The 14,026-nt window shown below is 40.5% G+C and overlaps 1 protein-coding gene across 11 annotated transcripts in view; it reads left to right on the forward strand.

Moving 5' to 3' along the window:
* CASK (calcium/calmodulin dependent serine protein kinase) overlaps positions 1 to 8,475 on the forward strand; it is a 127,027-nt gene extending 118,552 nt beyond the window's left edge. For all 11 annotated transcript variants that reach the window (XM_053386883.1, XM_053386882.1, XM_053386886.1 and 8 more), the window contains 3 exons: positions 1,559 to 1,761; positions 3,082 to 3,165; positions 6,459 to 8,475. In XM_053386883.1, coding sequence (XP_053242858.1) covers positions 1,559 to 1,761; positions 3,082 to 3,165; positions 6,459 to 6,635 — 464 coding nt within the window. In that variant the 3' untranslated portion in view covers positions 6,636 to 8,475. The remainder of the gene's footprint in view (positions 1 to 1,558; positions 1,762 to 3,081; positions 3,166 to 6,458) is intronic.
* The last annotated feature ends 5,551 nt before the right edge of the window (positions 8,476 to 14,026 follow it).

Genomic DNA, 14,026 nt, shown 5'->3' on the forward strand with positions numbered 1-14,026 from the left:
TTCCTGACCGCAAAACCCTTGGCTGTGTTTTTTGGAACACATTTCAATACAGACATTTCAACTTTTCCTTTCTCTGCATCCTAACCCCAATCTCAGAGTAGCAACTTGAGCCACGTACACCAATGATCTGAAGTAGTAGAAGGCAGCTTCTGCTGTCTGTCCCAATATTTTCTATTCTGTCAGCTGCTCTCCAGGATCTCAGGAAGGAATATTTCACATCATCTACTACCGGAGATTGCCTACAACTATCTTCTGTGTGCAAAATTATGTTATTTATTCATTGCCCTTCTGCCCAAGCACCCAGGGTGGTTTACAGTTTAAAAGGCCTACAACAAATGATACAGTATGTGAAGCAGGCTTGGGGGTGGGGAGACTGCTTGACCTCATGTTCTCTGTGCCTCACCCTCTTCTTCCTCCTCACGGGGGTTTTGTTTCTGGCCCCTGGGTGGTCCACCTAGAGCAAGCCCAAGCCAGCTTTATATACTGTGTCATTTGTTGTCTTTGCCCTCTTTTTCTCCTCATAGGGCAGATGGTGTCTATTGGCTCTGTAAGTGAGGGGGGACACCCCAGCTAGAGTGGACCCTGACAACAAGCAATGGGCATTGCAGAATTGTAATGGGGATTATAGCATTATGTAGTTTCAAGTGTAGCTTCTTTCATATACCCCTTCCAGCTGACTGTGGAAGAGAAACACCTCAACAGCACCAAAGAACCCTAGTGCAGAAGCAAAATACTTTCCCTCATAAATTCACACCATTTTGTGATCTGTCGTGGCAAATTTAGTCAGTTTTTCCTATTCCCTTCCACCTCCAGCCCTAGCACGACTCCCTGGCTGTCCGCTTCTCACAGTACAAATGTGGAACTTTCACGCAGCCACATTTACAATAGATACAGCTATGGATAACTACAACATTAACTTACCTATACGTTTTCTGAGTATAGGTATTGAGATATTATGAACTGTGGGTAGTAAAAATATGGGGCTGCTGTACTCGTAATAAAATCATTTTTAAAAAATTATTCTAAAGAATTGCTTTCAGAAGTGTTTTCTTCAGTGTTCTGCAATTTAAAAAACATCATTCTTGTTTTCCACCGCATGACAAAACAATGTAAAAATACTGAAATAATTAGTGGTAGTCTTTGCAAATACAAATATATGAAGGTGAAGAATAATGTTGTCGTTTCTGACCCTTTGTGACCCCACGGACCAGAGCACGCCAGGCACTCCTGTCTTCCACTGCCTCCCGCAGTTTGGTCAGACTCATGTTAGTTGCTTCGAGAAAAATAATAGTCCACCATATTTACTTATGAATGTCTTTGGCATCAGAATATATGGACAGTCTATAATCCTTTGAAGCAAATTTTGAGGGCATGCAAGGAGCTGCTGCAAAGGGGTTGAGGGGAAGTTAAAGTCCCCTTACATGAGCAGAAGTCTGCTCCATTGCTCATGGACAGCATTGGCAACCATCCTGTATGTATGTCTGTATTATAGATTGGGTGTGAAACATGGGGAGTGAACAAAGAGCTAGTTTCAGTGTTCTGACTCTTGTAATTACAGATACAACCAGACCACCAAAGAAAGATGAAGAGAATGGAAAGAATTATTACTTTGTATCACATGACCAAATGATGCAGGACATTTCAAACAACGAATATTTGGAATATGGTAGCCATGAAGATGCAATGTACGGGACAAAACTGGAAACAATACGGAAGATCCATGAACAGGGATTAATTGCAATACTTGACGTAGAACCTCAGGTAGATATAGAAGCGACTAACTCATTGTATTACAAATATATAACACGATTTTATTTTTGGCGCTAAATTAACACATTTGATATGTTAATGAGCTTTTCTTCATATATGAACTTGATTTTTAAATTGTTGGTATATATGAAAAACATATGACATTTTCCCACAAAATGAATCTCAGCTAACTATGTATCCTTTTTCTGAACATTTTTGTCTCTTGCAAAAAGAAATATGAAACAAAAAGTCTATCTGCGGTGTGTTTTACATCCCAGGTGGGCCACAAAAGTTTGTGAAAATATTTTCCAAGGGTGCCCCTAATTATTTAGGCAATCAGGCCAGTACACTGTCTTGTTAGTGGGGTGTAGCCACCTCAGCAACAAGGATGTTCCATACCCATTTAGAATGTGGGTTGACACATAGCCAAACCTTATTGTCTGTGAAATCATTGCCTTTGCAACATGATCCCTGATCAGCTGGGATCATTCAGGGAAGAGAACCTGGGGAATATAAAATGCCGCTGAATCAGCAGTAGAGGGATAAACAAGCTGTGAACTGCAGTGGGAAAGGATGCAGCTAAGGGGCTTGTGGGGGAACATTTCCTCTCTAAATATTAAAATTTGGCGGGGCTCCTGAAAAGACTTCATACATAGCCCAAAGTGTTTCTTGCTATTTTTCAAGCACTAGTAAGAACAGTTGCGGACGGAAACAGTATTTTAAACTGCAGGTTGTCTTATGAACAATAGGAATTGTGCAGATGGGTTCTCTCATTTGTATAAATTGCAATGATATCAGCTTGAGTACTGGTTTGCAAAATCTTCAACATCAAACATCAAATACCTACAACTGTTGCGACCTGGCAGTCAGCAGCAGTTACACATACCTGCTATTCCTGGTTACCTAGTAGCAATTGAAAGCCCCTTCACCTAGTTCTCTGCACATCACAGAGAAATCAAAGGTGGTAAAGATCTCTTCCCCTCTTGCTGTCACTCTCCTAAGTTCTCTAGCCTGCTTCCAAGTGTCACCAATGCCTGATACAAACAGAAAGTCTGAGGTCAGGTGGGGTCAGTGAGAACCACAAATAGTGTCTGCCTGCCAAGCCCAGATAAAATTGGGGGCCCTTGTATTATATTTAATTTATTTTTTACATTCAGTAGTACCATTGACAGAAACAAGTCCTAACAATGCATAGACATTTCGGGCACTGCAAGGTTGGAAACACTTAATCAACTTACAATTTGGCTTCCAAAAGGATCCAGAGTCATGTTTTGTCTTCAAATGTATTACAATGTATGCCATGCTCCTCCTCCTAAAATATTCTTTCCTTAGGCCCTGAAGGTCCTGAGGACTGCAGAGTTTGCTCCTTTTGTTGTTTTTATCGCTGCACCTACAATTACCCCAGGCATTAACGAGGTAAGACTTTTGCAGTGAAATCACATTTGTAGAGTACTTAAGAATAGGCACAAACAGAAACTTCATCCCTATTTGACAGAATTTAATGTGATAGATAATAGTGATGAATGAAATCTTGATGAAGAAATCTTATATTCATTATTGTTTCTCTGTACTGTAATGGAAGTTTAAGACTACGTCCATTCATTCATTTTCCTTTCAAATCATCATTTGCATAAATATCCCTTTTTCTTTACCTGCTTTACCTTATTTTAAAACCTACCTTAAAAGCACATATTTCTAAGGACATGTCTGTACCACTCATTTCTGCACAGTCGTTCGCTGAAAATGCATGAAAAGATGATGGAAGTCTGCCTCTCTGTTTTATGTCACTGATTGTCCCTAAATAGAAGTTCACATCAAGTTTCTTTACACACAGCTAGAGAATAACCTTTTTAAATATATAGATTTAGTTTGGACAATGTCTTGTGATGTGAAGACATTATCAGAGCTTTTTTTCCTTTTAATCTTTAAAACAATTTTTAGCATTACTTACATTTATTGGGAAAGTAGGAGTTTGTTTTTTACTTTGTCCAAGCCCAGCTGCTTAAAACTTCCATATAGATCTATTTTATTCATTTCATTTTGTATCAAGTGTCAATAGTTGGTGTCTAGGTGTAATTGTATATATTTTGGTATTGCGTTTTATAAAAAGCAAAATGCTGAACTCGTGATTCCAAGATGGAGCAAGCACCTGTTCACTGAAATTGTATGACAGAACTGACAAAAGGAGACAGAAATTGAAATGAAAATAAGTGTAAGATGTGGTGATGTCACAGACATATCCTCCTACATGACTGCCCTTGTTTTGTTTATTTTTCTTGAATTATCATTTTTACTTTTCTTCTCATTTTCTTGCACTTGTACTAATTTTATCTAGCTGCCAAAATGGTGCAGAAAGTTGCCTGTAAGTACCAGCTTAGGAACCAATAATATATAATCCTTATTATTTTAAGTTGCACAGTGGAAAGGTGCCAGACATGGACAGAAACAGGAATTGCATTTCAGTAATGATGTCACAGACCAGTGAATGCACAGGTTACAATCCATGCAGGAGTCTCAGTAACAATGTTTGAAGGAAATATTTCATTTTCCCAAATATAAAATTATAGTACCTCTATTCAGTGCTTCTTTTCTAGAAAAAAGGGGTGACAGTTCTTACCGTGGTTCTCTTCCTCCCTTTTCTCTCTCTCTCACACACTCTCTCCTGTCCCCCCCTCCATTAATTAAAGGCCTACTTTGTGTGCCCCTCTCACTTCTCTAACCTCTCCCTCAACCTGGTCCGTTCTGCTCTTCACACCTACCCAACATCCCACCCTCCCTTTCTCCTTCCTTCCCCTCCCCCCAGCCACCATCTGCATTCGCCTCTATGGCTTGCCCCAGCTACAGAATGGAGAGCGGTGGAGCCTTGTCCCCCTTCTCTCTCTCCCTCCCACCCCGTACACATGCAAAGAGTGAGCAGAGACGAAAGGGAAGTGGCACTCACTCAGCCGCTCGCAGCACTGCAAGGCAGCAGCATAGGAGCCTGTCCAGGGCGGAAGAGGGGGAATGATGCAACCTGTTGACTGAGAGCAGCAACTCCAGCCCCAAACAAGGACCTCCTTTTCCTCACTGCCGCTGCCTCAGCCTCCTGCTTTTTGCAATCCCCCTTTTAGCCATGCTTGCTTGCTTGCTTGCTCTCCCCACCCTCCATATACCTTATCGCAAGATTGGTGGGGGCGTCCCAGTACTGCATACTGTTGAGTACTGCCAGGAAAAAAGCACTGCCTCTGCTGATAGGAAAATGTTATATCCCTGAAGCCAAAATGCAGCTTCTTGGTAGATACTTAGACTAATGAAGAACAACTGCACTTTCTTTGCCTTACACCAGGCATCCCCAACCTTCAGCACTCCAGATGTTTGGGACTACAATTCCCATCATCCCTGACCACTGGTCCTGTTAGCTAGGAATCATGGGAGTTGTAGGCCAAAACATCTGGAGGGCCGCAAGTTGAAGGTGCCTGCCTTACACCATGATCATTTTAAGGCCCATAGTATCACCAGGGTGTGGCTATAACATGCCTGGCTTCTGAATCCATTGGCTCTGAATCTTAGTACTTTTCTGCTTCACCTCCCTTTCCTGATACGTGCCTGTTCAGGAGGAGTGTGGTTTGATCTGTGAATGTTTCCCGTGGTGGCAATTTCATATAGGCCAAAGTAATGAAGAGGGAGCAATATATCTGTGGATTAGTTGATACCACAGGTCTCATGTTGCTAATGCACAATACCCAAACTAGAAGCTCTTTGTGTGCATAGGCTGCTCTTATTGGAGGGAGCAGAGTTGTCCCTGTGAAGGCAACACCAGCATTTATAGGTTTAGAGCACATGTGGGATACATACGGCTCTCTGGTTGTTGGTCATGCTGGCTGGAGTTGAAAATCCAACACTTTAAAGGGTTTGCAAAAGTGTGCACATCAGAAAAACTTAATATGATCCTGTAATGGTTTCCCAACTTCCCTGTTCTCTAATACACTTTAGTAGTTCATGTGTACCAGAGAGCATACAATGTATTCCTTTTAGTCAACACCATCTACCAATTTGTTGTGAATAAAGGAACTTCCAGTTTGTGTGAATTAAGCGATTTCATAAGGGCCGCCCCATTCATTTAAATAAGGGGGCGACTAACATGGGGCCCTCCAGACATTTCAGGACTACAGCTCCCATCATCCCTGACCCTTGGCCATGCAAGCTGTGGCTGATGGGAATTGGAATCCAGTAACATCTGCAAGGCCACAGGTTAGCCCCTCCCCCACCTACCCCCGATCTAGAAAGAGACAACAGGATCAAGCTCATGTTCCTTTATGCGTGCGGAGCTGCTTCTTTCATTGAAATGAATTAGATTGCTCATGTGCCTTAATCAAATCAATGCATAACAGAAGACAAATAGGTTGTATGTGTTGTGTTGTCCTTAATGACATAGCCCTCCATACCCCTTGGTCCTTGTTTATGCTGATCCTTTTTTCTCATTTTCATTCCTTGTTCATTTAAGTCTCCCTGAAAGTAGATAAGTGTATGGTTGTGTTGTGAGAAACCTATGGCAAACTGTATAACAAATTAAGTGGAATTTGGCATTTATTAAGGTACTAAATCACTGACAAATTCTTAGGTAAGAATTTCATTTGGTAGTCTCTTCTGTATAAGTAACACATGCAAGATATAATGGCAAGAAAATAATACATGTGTTTCACCTCCCCTTTTCCCCCATCACTGTGCAGGATGAATCTCTTCAGCGTTTGCAAAAGGAATCTGAAATCTTACAGAGAACATATGCACACTACTTTGATCTTACAATTATCAACAATGAAATTGATGAAACAATCAGGCATCTGGAGGAAGCCATTGAGCTTGTTTGTACAGCCTCGCAATGGGTTCCTGTCTCCTGGGTGTATTAATCTTATCACCGGAAGAATTTTATCATTACTGGGAACCACCTCATACATGGAAGAACCTCTTTGTTGTTGACCTTGTGTCAACAGGTCTTGGCCCCTAGAGACTACCTAGATGTAGTGTGACCTAAATTTATAATTATCGTCATGTCCTTATAGATAGGAGGAGAAAATGCTAATTTAAAGAGACAGTATCTTTTTTAATCAGTTCTCCTAAACTTTATTAAAATGTATCTTTAAATATATGTATTATTCAATCCTTTGGAATGTTATATTTTTGGAAATCATAGCTTTTAATTTCAAAGGCCCCTAAAACTGCACAAAATAGATGCTGCTTTCTATAATCTATTTTAATAATAATATGATCTGTTACTTAACTTGGGGTTGGAACACTACATTCTTTTTAGAGTCTGATTTTGTGAATTGGAATACCTTGCTTTCCTTTATTTATTTGAAATTATTAGCCCAATCATAACAAGATCAATTCTTAAATTCTAATGGCCTTCCTTTGCTTTTTTATTTTTAGAATAGTATTTTGAAGTACTTTCATGTAATATCCGAATAATGTGATACTGTCTCTTTGAAGAACTCTGTAAAACTTATAGAGATTTGAAGTTGGGTCTTGACTCTTAATGCATGTGGACAGTCGCAAGCGTTCATGCTGTTGGTGTATCTGTGTTGAAAAAAAACTGTAATCTACAGCAAAGTACATTCCGTTCATGGGGGGAAGTACCCAAGGGAATAAAATTAAGTACTATGACTAAGTTGTAAAACCTATGCACATCCCTTGCATTTTGGGCAACTTTATAAACAAAAATCCTAATTTTTATTAATAATCATGTAGTGAAATGTGTTTGTAATTTTGTCTCAATTTAATTTGTTGTAAAGGTGGGAGGGGGAAAAAATTACTGGTTTCACCATTTCAGATCTGTGTTGTCTGAGAGTATTAACGTTTTAATTACGTTTAAGCAAAGAAACGCTGATTTTTAATATGTATGTAATTGTTTTGAAAATGCACACATTTTAAGAGAAAATACTGTGCAATGAAGAAACCAGTTTAGGCATTGCGATGAACTAACAATTCCAAAAGACTCATCTGCCGCAGCCCTGTAAATTCCTTTCAACGGTAAATGACTCTACATTCTGACCAATTTTTTATTTTAAATATACTTCCTTTTATGTGTTCAACAATTAAATGCCTTGGGTCATTCATTTCATCACAGGATTCTTCAGGTGCTTCGAAAGCCAGTCAACTCCTTTGTAGATGTTTAGGGTGGGGAGGGATTCTTGCCATCTTTGTGTTGATTGGCATACGTGGTTTGACTGCGAGACTTGAAGACTTGTGGCTCACTTAGCAAATAAGGGTTGCTTCATACAGTCACATTTTTAGCATGTGCGCATATTATACATGCTAAAAACAATATACCGAAAAAAATATGCGTAATAAAACAAACATGTGGTGCACAGGTACAAATCTCCGGGAGCTTCCAATTGGCCACGTCCTCCTGCAGTCCATACTGAGTGGGGAAGCGTTTGTTCTTGACAATGTGTGAAGCAGTCCTAAATTTTATATGCAGAGCCTTAATAAGCAAATATTTTCCATGTATTCATCTCAGGGTTGTTGCTATTTTCTGATTTATCTGACCTTCCTTCAGCAAAGGGTAACGTCTGTTCCCTGTCCTAGAAGAGGGAGACTGAGCATTTCCCATCCCAGTTTGATGTCTTTGTGAACTTAAATCACCATTTATCGCCAGTATTGATGTACCTTGGACTGATTGTTTTACATTTTTATTATTTAATATGGATTTTTTGCTTTTGTTATTAAATTCCAGTATGTTTTTGAAAAGTGTTATCCTCAACGTTAAAATGCAAAAAAAATTATTTACTCATAGATAGCTTCACCTCCTTGAGAACCATTCAGAATTCAACATATGTTAACAATATAAAAGACTAAAGATTTTTAAAGGGCCTAAGAAGAGTTAATGCACTTTGAGAAGACTGCAAGCAAGAGCAAAGAGAGCCATTTCCTTTGGCATATAAGTCTTTGCACTTGGGTATTTATGTACAGAGGGTGATACCCAACATTAGTCTTCCTCATAGTATACCCATTGAAATCAATGAGTTGAATCCAGCTCTGCACACAGAGTTCCACTTGTGCAACAGGACTTCTCCTGCCTCACTTTTCCTCACATGTGCCAAAGAACTACTCTGCAAACCTTTTATAGCAGATTTTGAGGGTATGCAGGTGAGAAGTCCCATAGCACAACTCAATAAACTTAAATACATTGATCTCAGTGGACAACCATAATTTAGCTGGATAGCACCCAAAAAAGTTTATCAATTGCCTTTGTCTCATTGCATAGCCCATGACACCTTCAGAAATTCGGAATGCAAGCTAGTTTTGAATTTCTGAGCCTGGCACAATGTATGTTTAATGAGAGAAAGAGATCCCTTTTTCTATCCCCTTCTCCGGGCTTTGATTATTCAACTATAAACATAACCATTTAATTTGCATTTGTTATTATACTACATGGTTTTCCTGACTTTATGACATCATGCCTTGCATCACAGGGCTGGCAAAAAATTGAAGCAATATACAGCTGTTTCTTTACCATCAACATTATTCTTAAGGAATTGAGTGTACTATTATAATCCAGTGCTGTGGAAATGGAATCACTGAGCTGATTCAATAAGCTTTTAATCTCCCAGCATTCTAACATCTGCATTAGTGACTTATTCTCTCTGGATTTTTTCTGCTCTTATGTGTTAAACTTTTTATTCTTTAGCTAAATATTCAGCAGCAAATTATGGGGATTTAGTAGCCAGTGCCACTATCAAAAACATTTGTGCTAGTAGCATATTTATTAGAAGTATCCGTGTACACTTGTGATGCAAGTTCATCTTCCATGACAACAGCAAAACTCTAGTTCATTTTAATGCAGCTAAGTAGCACCCATGGTTTGTAGTATTCTGCTTCTCAGTTGAGATTCCTGCATTGCAGGGGGTTGGACTGGATGGCCTTCAGGGTCCCTTCTGACTGCAATTATATGATTCTGTGATCACCAGGATTGCACTCTTGGTGGGTGGCTCCTGCACTGCCAACACCCATTAACAATGCCGCCACCTCCCACACCATCCAAAATGGTGGAGTATGGAATGGTTCGGTCCCCCATCTTGATTCAAAATAGCAGTCAACCTTTTCCAAACAAAGACCAAAATCTGCACCTCCATCTTAAGAACCGCCATGTCAAATTGGAATAGCAGAACCATCAGAGACATCCCCATTGACCCGGTTTGTTGCACCAAATTGAGCAACAATCTCTTGTGACATCTCCAGATAGGCAGAGTTTGGAATGGTTCAGTCTGCTGTTTGGATTCAAAACATTGTCCAATGGTATCCAAGCAGACCAAAACCTGCTCTTCACTCTTGGGAACCAACACACCAAATTAAGCAACAGTATTTTCAGAGGTGTCAGAATTGGTTCAGCTTGGAACCATCACACCAAACTGGGCGACACAACACCATACTGAGCAACAGCGCCTTCAGAGGCATCGAAATGCAGAACTCTGCATCCAAAACAGAGTTACTAGGAAGAAGGATTGGCTGCTATACCACTGTGAGCATTGTAGCTCTGTGGGTGTAATAAGGGTCTTCTAATAACTCATCACCTTAACAAACTACAGTTCCCAGGATTCTTCACATGGAAGTCGTGACTGCTTAAAGAGGTATGATGCCACTTTAAATATATTGTGCAGATGATGTCTCAAGAGTGAAAACCAGGAGTTCGTTTTTCTGTGAACTTGAGCAGGTGCTTGGAAGCATCCTGCTCCTCAGTTTGAAGAATATGCTGTTCTCCCCACCCCGGCCACTCCTTTGCACCTGGTTCCATTTGGTAAATTTCAGAGTTCTAGGTTTTTGTTTGTTTGTTTTTTTAAGGTAGAAAATGCAAGCCTGAAATCTGCCCACCCTGATTTACTGGATGTGCCTATGCTGCCATGTTTTTGAGAAACAAAAGACACCACAGGACAACTTCCATGGTACTGAACAGTAGCCTCCCATGACTACTCTGGAAACAGCCCTGGAGGTCAGAATGGAATCACTAAAGTATGGCGCCCCCATACTACCCCTTCTTAAAAATAATATTAGGGAACAATGAAGGAGCTTCTCTGTATGCATCTATCCAAAAGGCATTATAAACAGAGGCTTTGTTTTCTGTTGGAATAAGAAACCTTACCATTATTAATATTTAAATGAAATTGAAATGGGTCTCGAGGAAAAAAAGAGAGCATCTATCCAGAGAATTAGCACTTCTATGAAGAAATTAGCATGGTGAGTTACTGCATTGTTTTGTAATATTCTGATATCTACTAGCTTTCATTTTAATTGGTATTCTGAAATGGGGGTAAATCAACGCATAGATGTTACTTTGGGGGAATCCAAGGGGAGCGGGGATATGCCAGATACTAAAGTGAATTAGGCCGGTTATCTTCGAATGTTTACCTGAGTGTCATGTTTATTCAGCAATGTCAACCCCTTATGCTCATCCTGTGGAAATGCCTTCATGTTTTTTTCACTGAAAAATATGCCAGAATGCTTTATGTGAATAGTACTCTGTTTATGAAAGGATTAGCAGAAAATGAAATGGAAAGATCATTGTTTTCAAGGAGTGCATGTAGCCATGGCATATTCCCATGAGGATCTATAATTAAATCTTCCAGGGTTGTTGTTGTTGTTGTTTAAAATTGGATAGCAGTCACAAGGAGGAAGTTTGGATCAGGACTCTGGTATCGGGGTGGGAGATAACCTTCTCTCCCAGTGCCTTCTTCTGATTTAAATAGTTTCTCCAGCAGCTATTTGCCCTGCAATGTAGAACCAACAAGTGTCATGCAGCTATTTTTTACTGTGATACAATTAGCATCTGCAGTGGCAAATTTCAGTAGGAGTACAGTACACAATGGAAAAGTTAACCTACCCTAGTGGTCCAGTGGTGGTCCAAATTGGCCCTTTCCTCCTCAGCTGCTGTTCAGATTTTTAAATAGTGGGAGCGAAGTGGTAGGAAAGGCTTAAATTATTAGGAAAGGTGTTGGAAATGAAATTTCTAGCATCATAATGCTTTGTTATTCTAACGGTGTGGCTGTATTTGGAATACTGTGAACGGGTGCTCCATTTCAAAAAGGAGATCATACCTTTGGAAAAGGTACCCCAAAGTGCTACCCAAATTATTGTGTTTGGAGCACTCACCGTATGATGAAAGTTTTTCAGGATTTATTTATTTTTTAGTTCAGAAAAAAGCTATGGAGTTGCATTGGGATTTTTTGACAATAATGAATGGAACTGAGAGGAGTGTAGATAAAAATTTAGAGTTCAGGGTCATCCAATTAAATTGATGAGCACTATATTCAGGGCTACTTTTTTGCACAAATTGTTCAAACTTGTGAAGAAGAAAATATACTGAGGATAGCTCATGATCAAATTCAATTCATAAAAAACCTTTCAGCTTAGCATGTTCTGCTAAGGGCTTTCCATGCTCACTGCAGCTCCAAAATGCCAGGAGAGCTCATTTGCCCTAACCCCATGGCTGATGCTTGAGAACAAATTCACATATCATTACAATGCAGTTCAATCATTACCCACGAAGTCCAAAACCTCAGTCTTTCTTGTGCCAGGAAACTCAGTAAATTCTTAAAAAGCTTCTCTTCTCTCCCACTGACTCTGGCTAACCTGCAGTAAGCAGGGAGTTCACCTAGGTGACATTCGAGCACATTTCCAACTCCATATCATTCTGTGCGAATGGGATTTGTTGCCAGTTGGGTACTTGCTATGCAAAATAATACCTTCAGCTGTATAGACTCCATATGTGTATTCCAGTGAACAAACAAAACTAAGATAGCTCAGTTGGTAGCGCATAAGACTCTTAATCTCAGAGCATGGGCATGGGCGTAGCTGCCCCACCCACCCCCGATCAAGTAAAACAAAGTTATTGTTGTTGTTTAGTCGTTTAGTCATGTCCAACTCTTCGTGACCCCATGGACCAGAGCATGCCAGGCACTCCTGTCTTCCACTGCCTCCCGCAGTTTGGTCAAACTCATGCTGGTAGCTTTGAGGACACTGTCCAACCATCTCGTCTTCTATCGTCCCCTTCTCCTTGTGCCCTCCATATTTCCCAACATCAGGGTCTTTTCCAGGGAGTCTTCTTTTCTCAAGTAAATCAATAGAAATAACTAACCGACCAATCACATCATCCCTGCCCCTTCCTAACAAGTTCTGGCTACACCCATGTCTTAGGATCATAGGTTTGAGTACCACATTTTGCAAAAGATTCCTGCATTGTTGGGGGTTAGGCTAGATCAGGGGTCCCCAACCTGTGGCCCATGGGCTGGAAGCAGCCCACAGAGGCCATTTAACCAGCCCATGAGCCACCCCAGAACCAAGCTGTGTGCTCAGTGAGTCCCCGCGCACTGCGCTAAACTGGCACGGCGCAGGGACTCTTCCGCTGCTCCAGAAATCACTTCTGTGCATGCCCAGACAGTGGAAATTGTGTCTGCGCATGTCCTTGGTGCTGGAAATCGCTTCTGCTCATGCCCAGACGCTGAAAATCGCTTCTGCACAGGCACGATTTTCAGCATCTGGGCATGCGCAGAAGTGATTTCCGGCATCACACTGCGCCAGTCTGGCCCACGGAGGATCTCTGCAGGAGTGATCCGGCCCATGCCTGGTAATCCTTGCCGACCCCTGGGCTAGATGACCCTTCCAACTCCATCTCCATGGCAGTGGTGAAGCTGAAATAACCACAGGAGTCCAAATCAATAATGTCAACCTGTCTGTTGAGGGTCATGGCCCTGAACAGCACCAATTTCCCTGAAATGGAAAGGTTTTTTGTAATTGAGTTTCTAAGATAGTTGATGGGTCTTTAAATGTTTGCTGATATCTCTTTAAGTCACAAATCTTTCTGTGTTTTTATTAGTTTTGAGAAACCCTGTCTGCTGGCTTTTGCTTAAAATGTACTGTTAACTTTATTATGGCAATTGTAGTAAAAAAAAAGTTTTCATGTTAAGGACAACAGCAGTAAAAGCAGTTCCTAAATATACATTACAAAAAGAACCAGCTGTACCGAAATGAAAACCAACCAGTATTCCAGATCCTACTAGCAGTTTTATCAAATGTCTGCAAACTTCAAGCTGCATGATGAACAATGTTTTCCCTGGAGAAATCCTCAACTTAATCTACAGCATTTGGCTGATACAGGAGGGGACAGGGACGAGACCTTTTATAATACACAGTTGAATTTAGCATTTAAGAAGATTATTGCATTTATAAATAGCCTGAAAATCCAAAGTCATTGAATGTAGTGCACAGAAGAGATCAATCAAGTAGTTATCATGCCATCTGGCCCCTT

This window comes from Podarcis raffonei, chromosome 4, assembly GCF_027172205.1.
Source record: "Podarcis raffonei isolate rPodRaf1 chromosome 4, rPodRaf1.pri, whole genome shotgun sequence".
Lineage (NCBI taxonomy): Eukaryota > Metazoa > Chordata > Lepidosauria > Squamata > Lacertidae > Podarcis > Podarcis raffonei.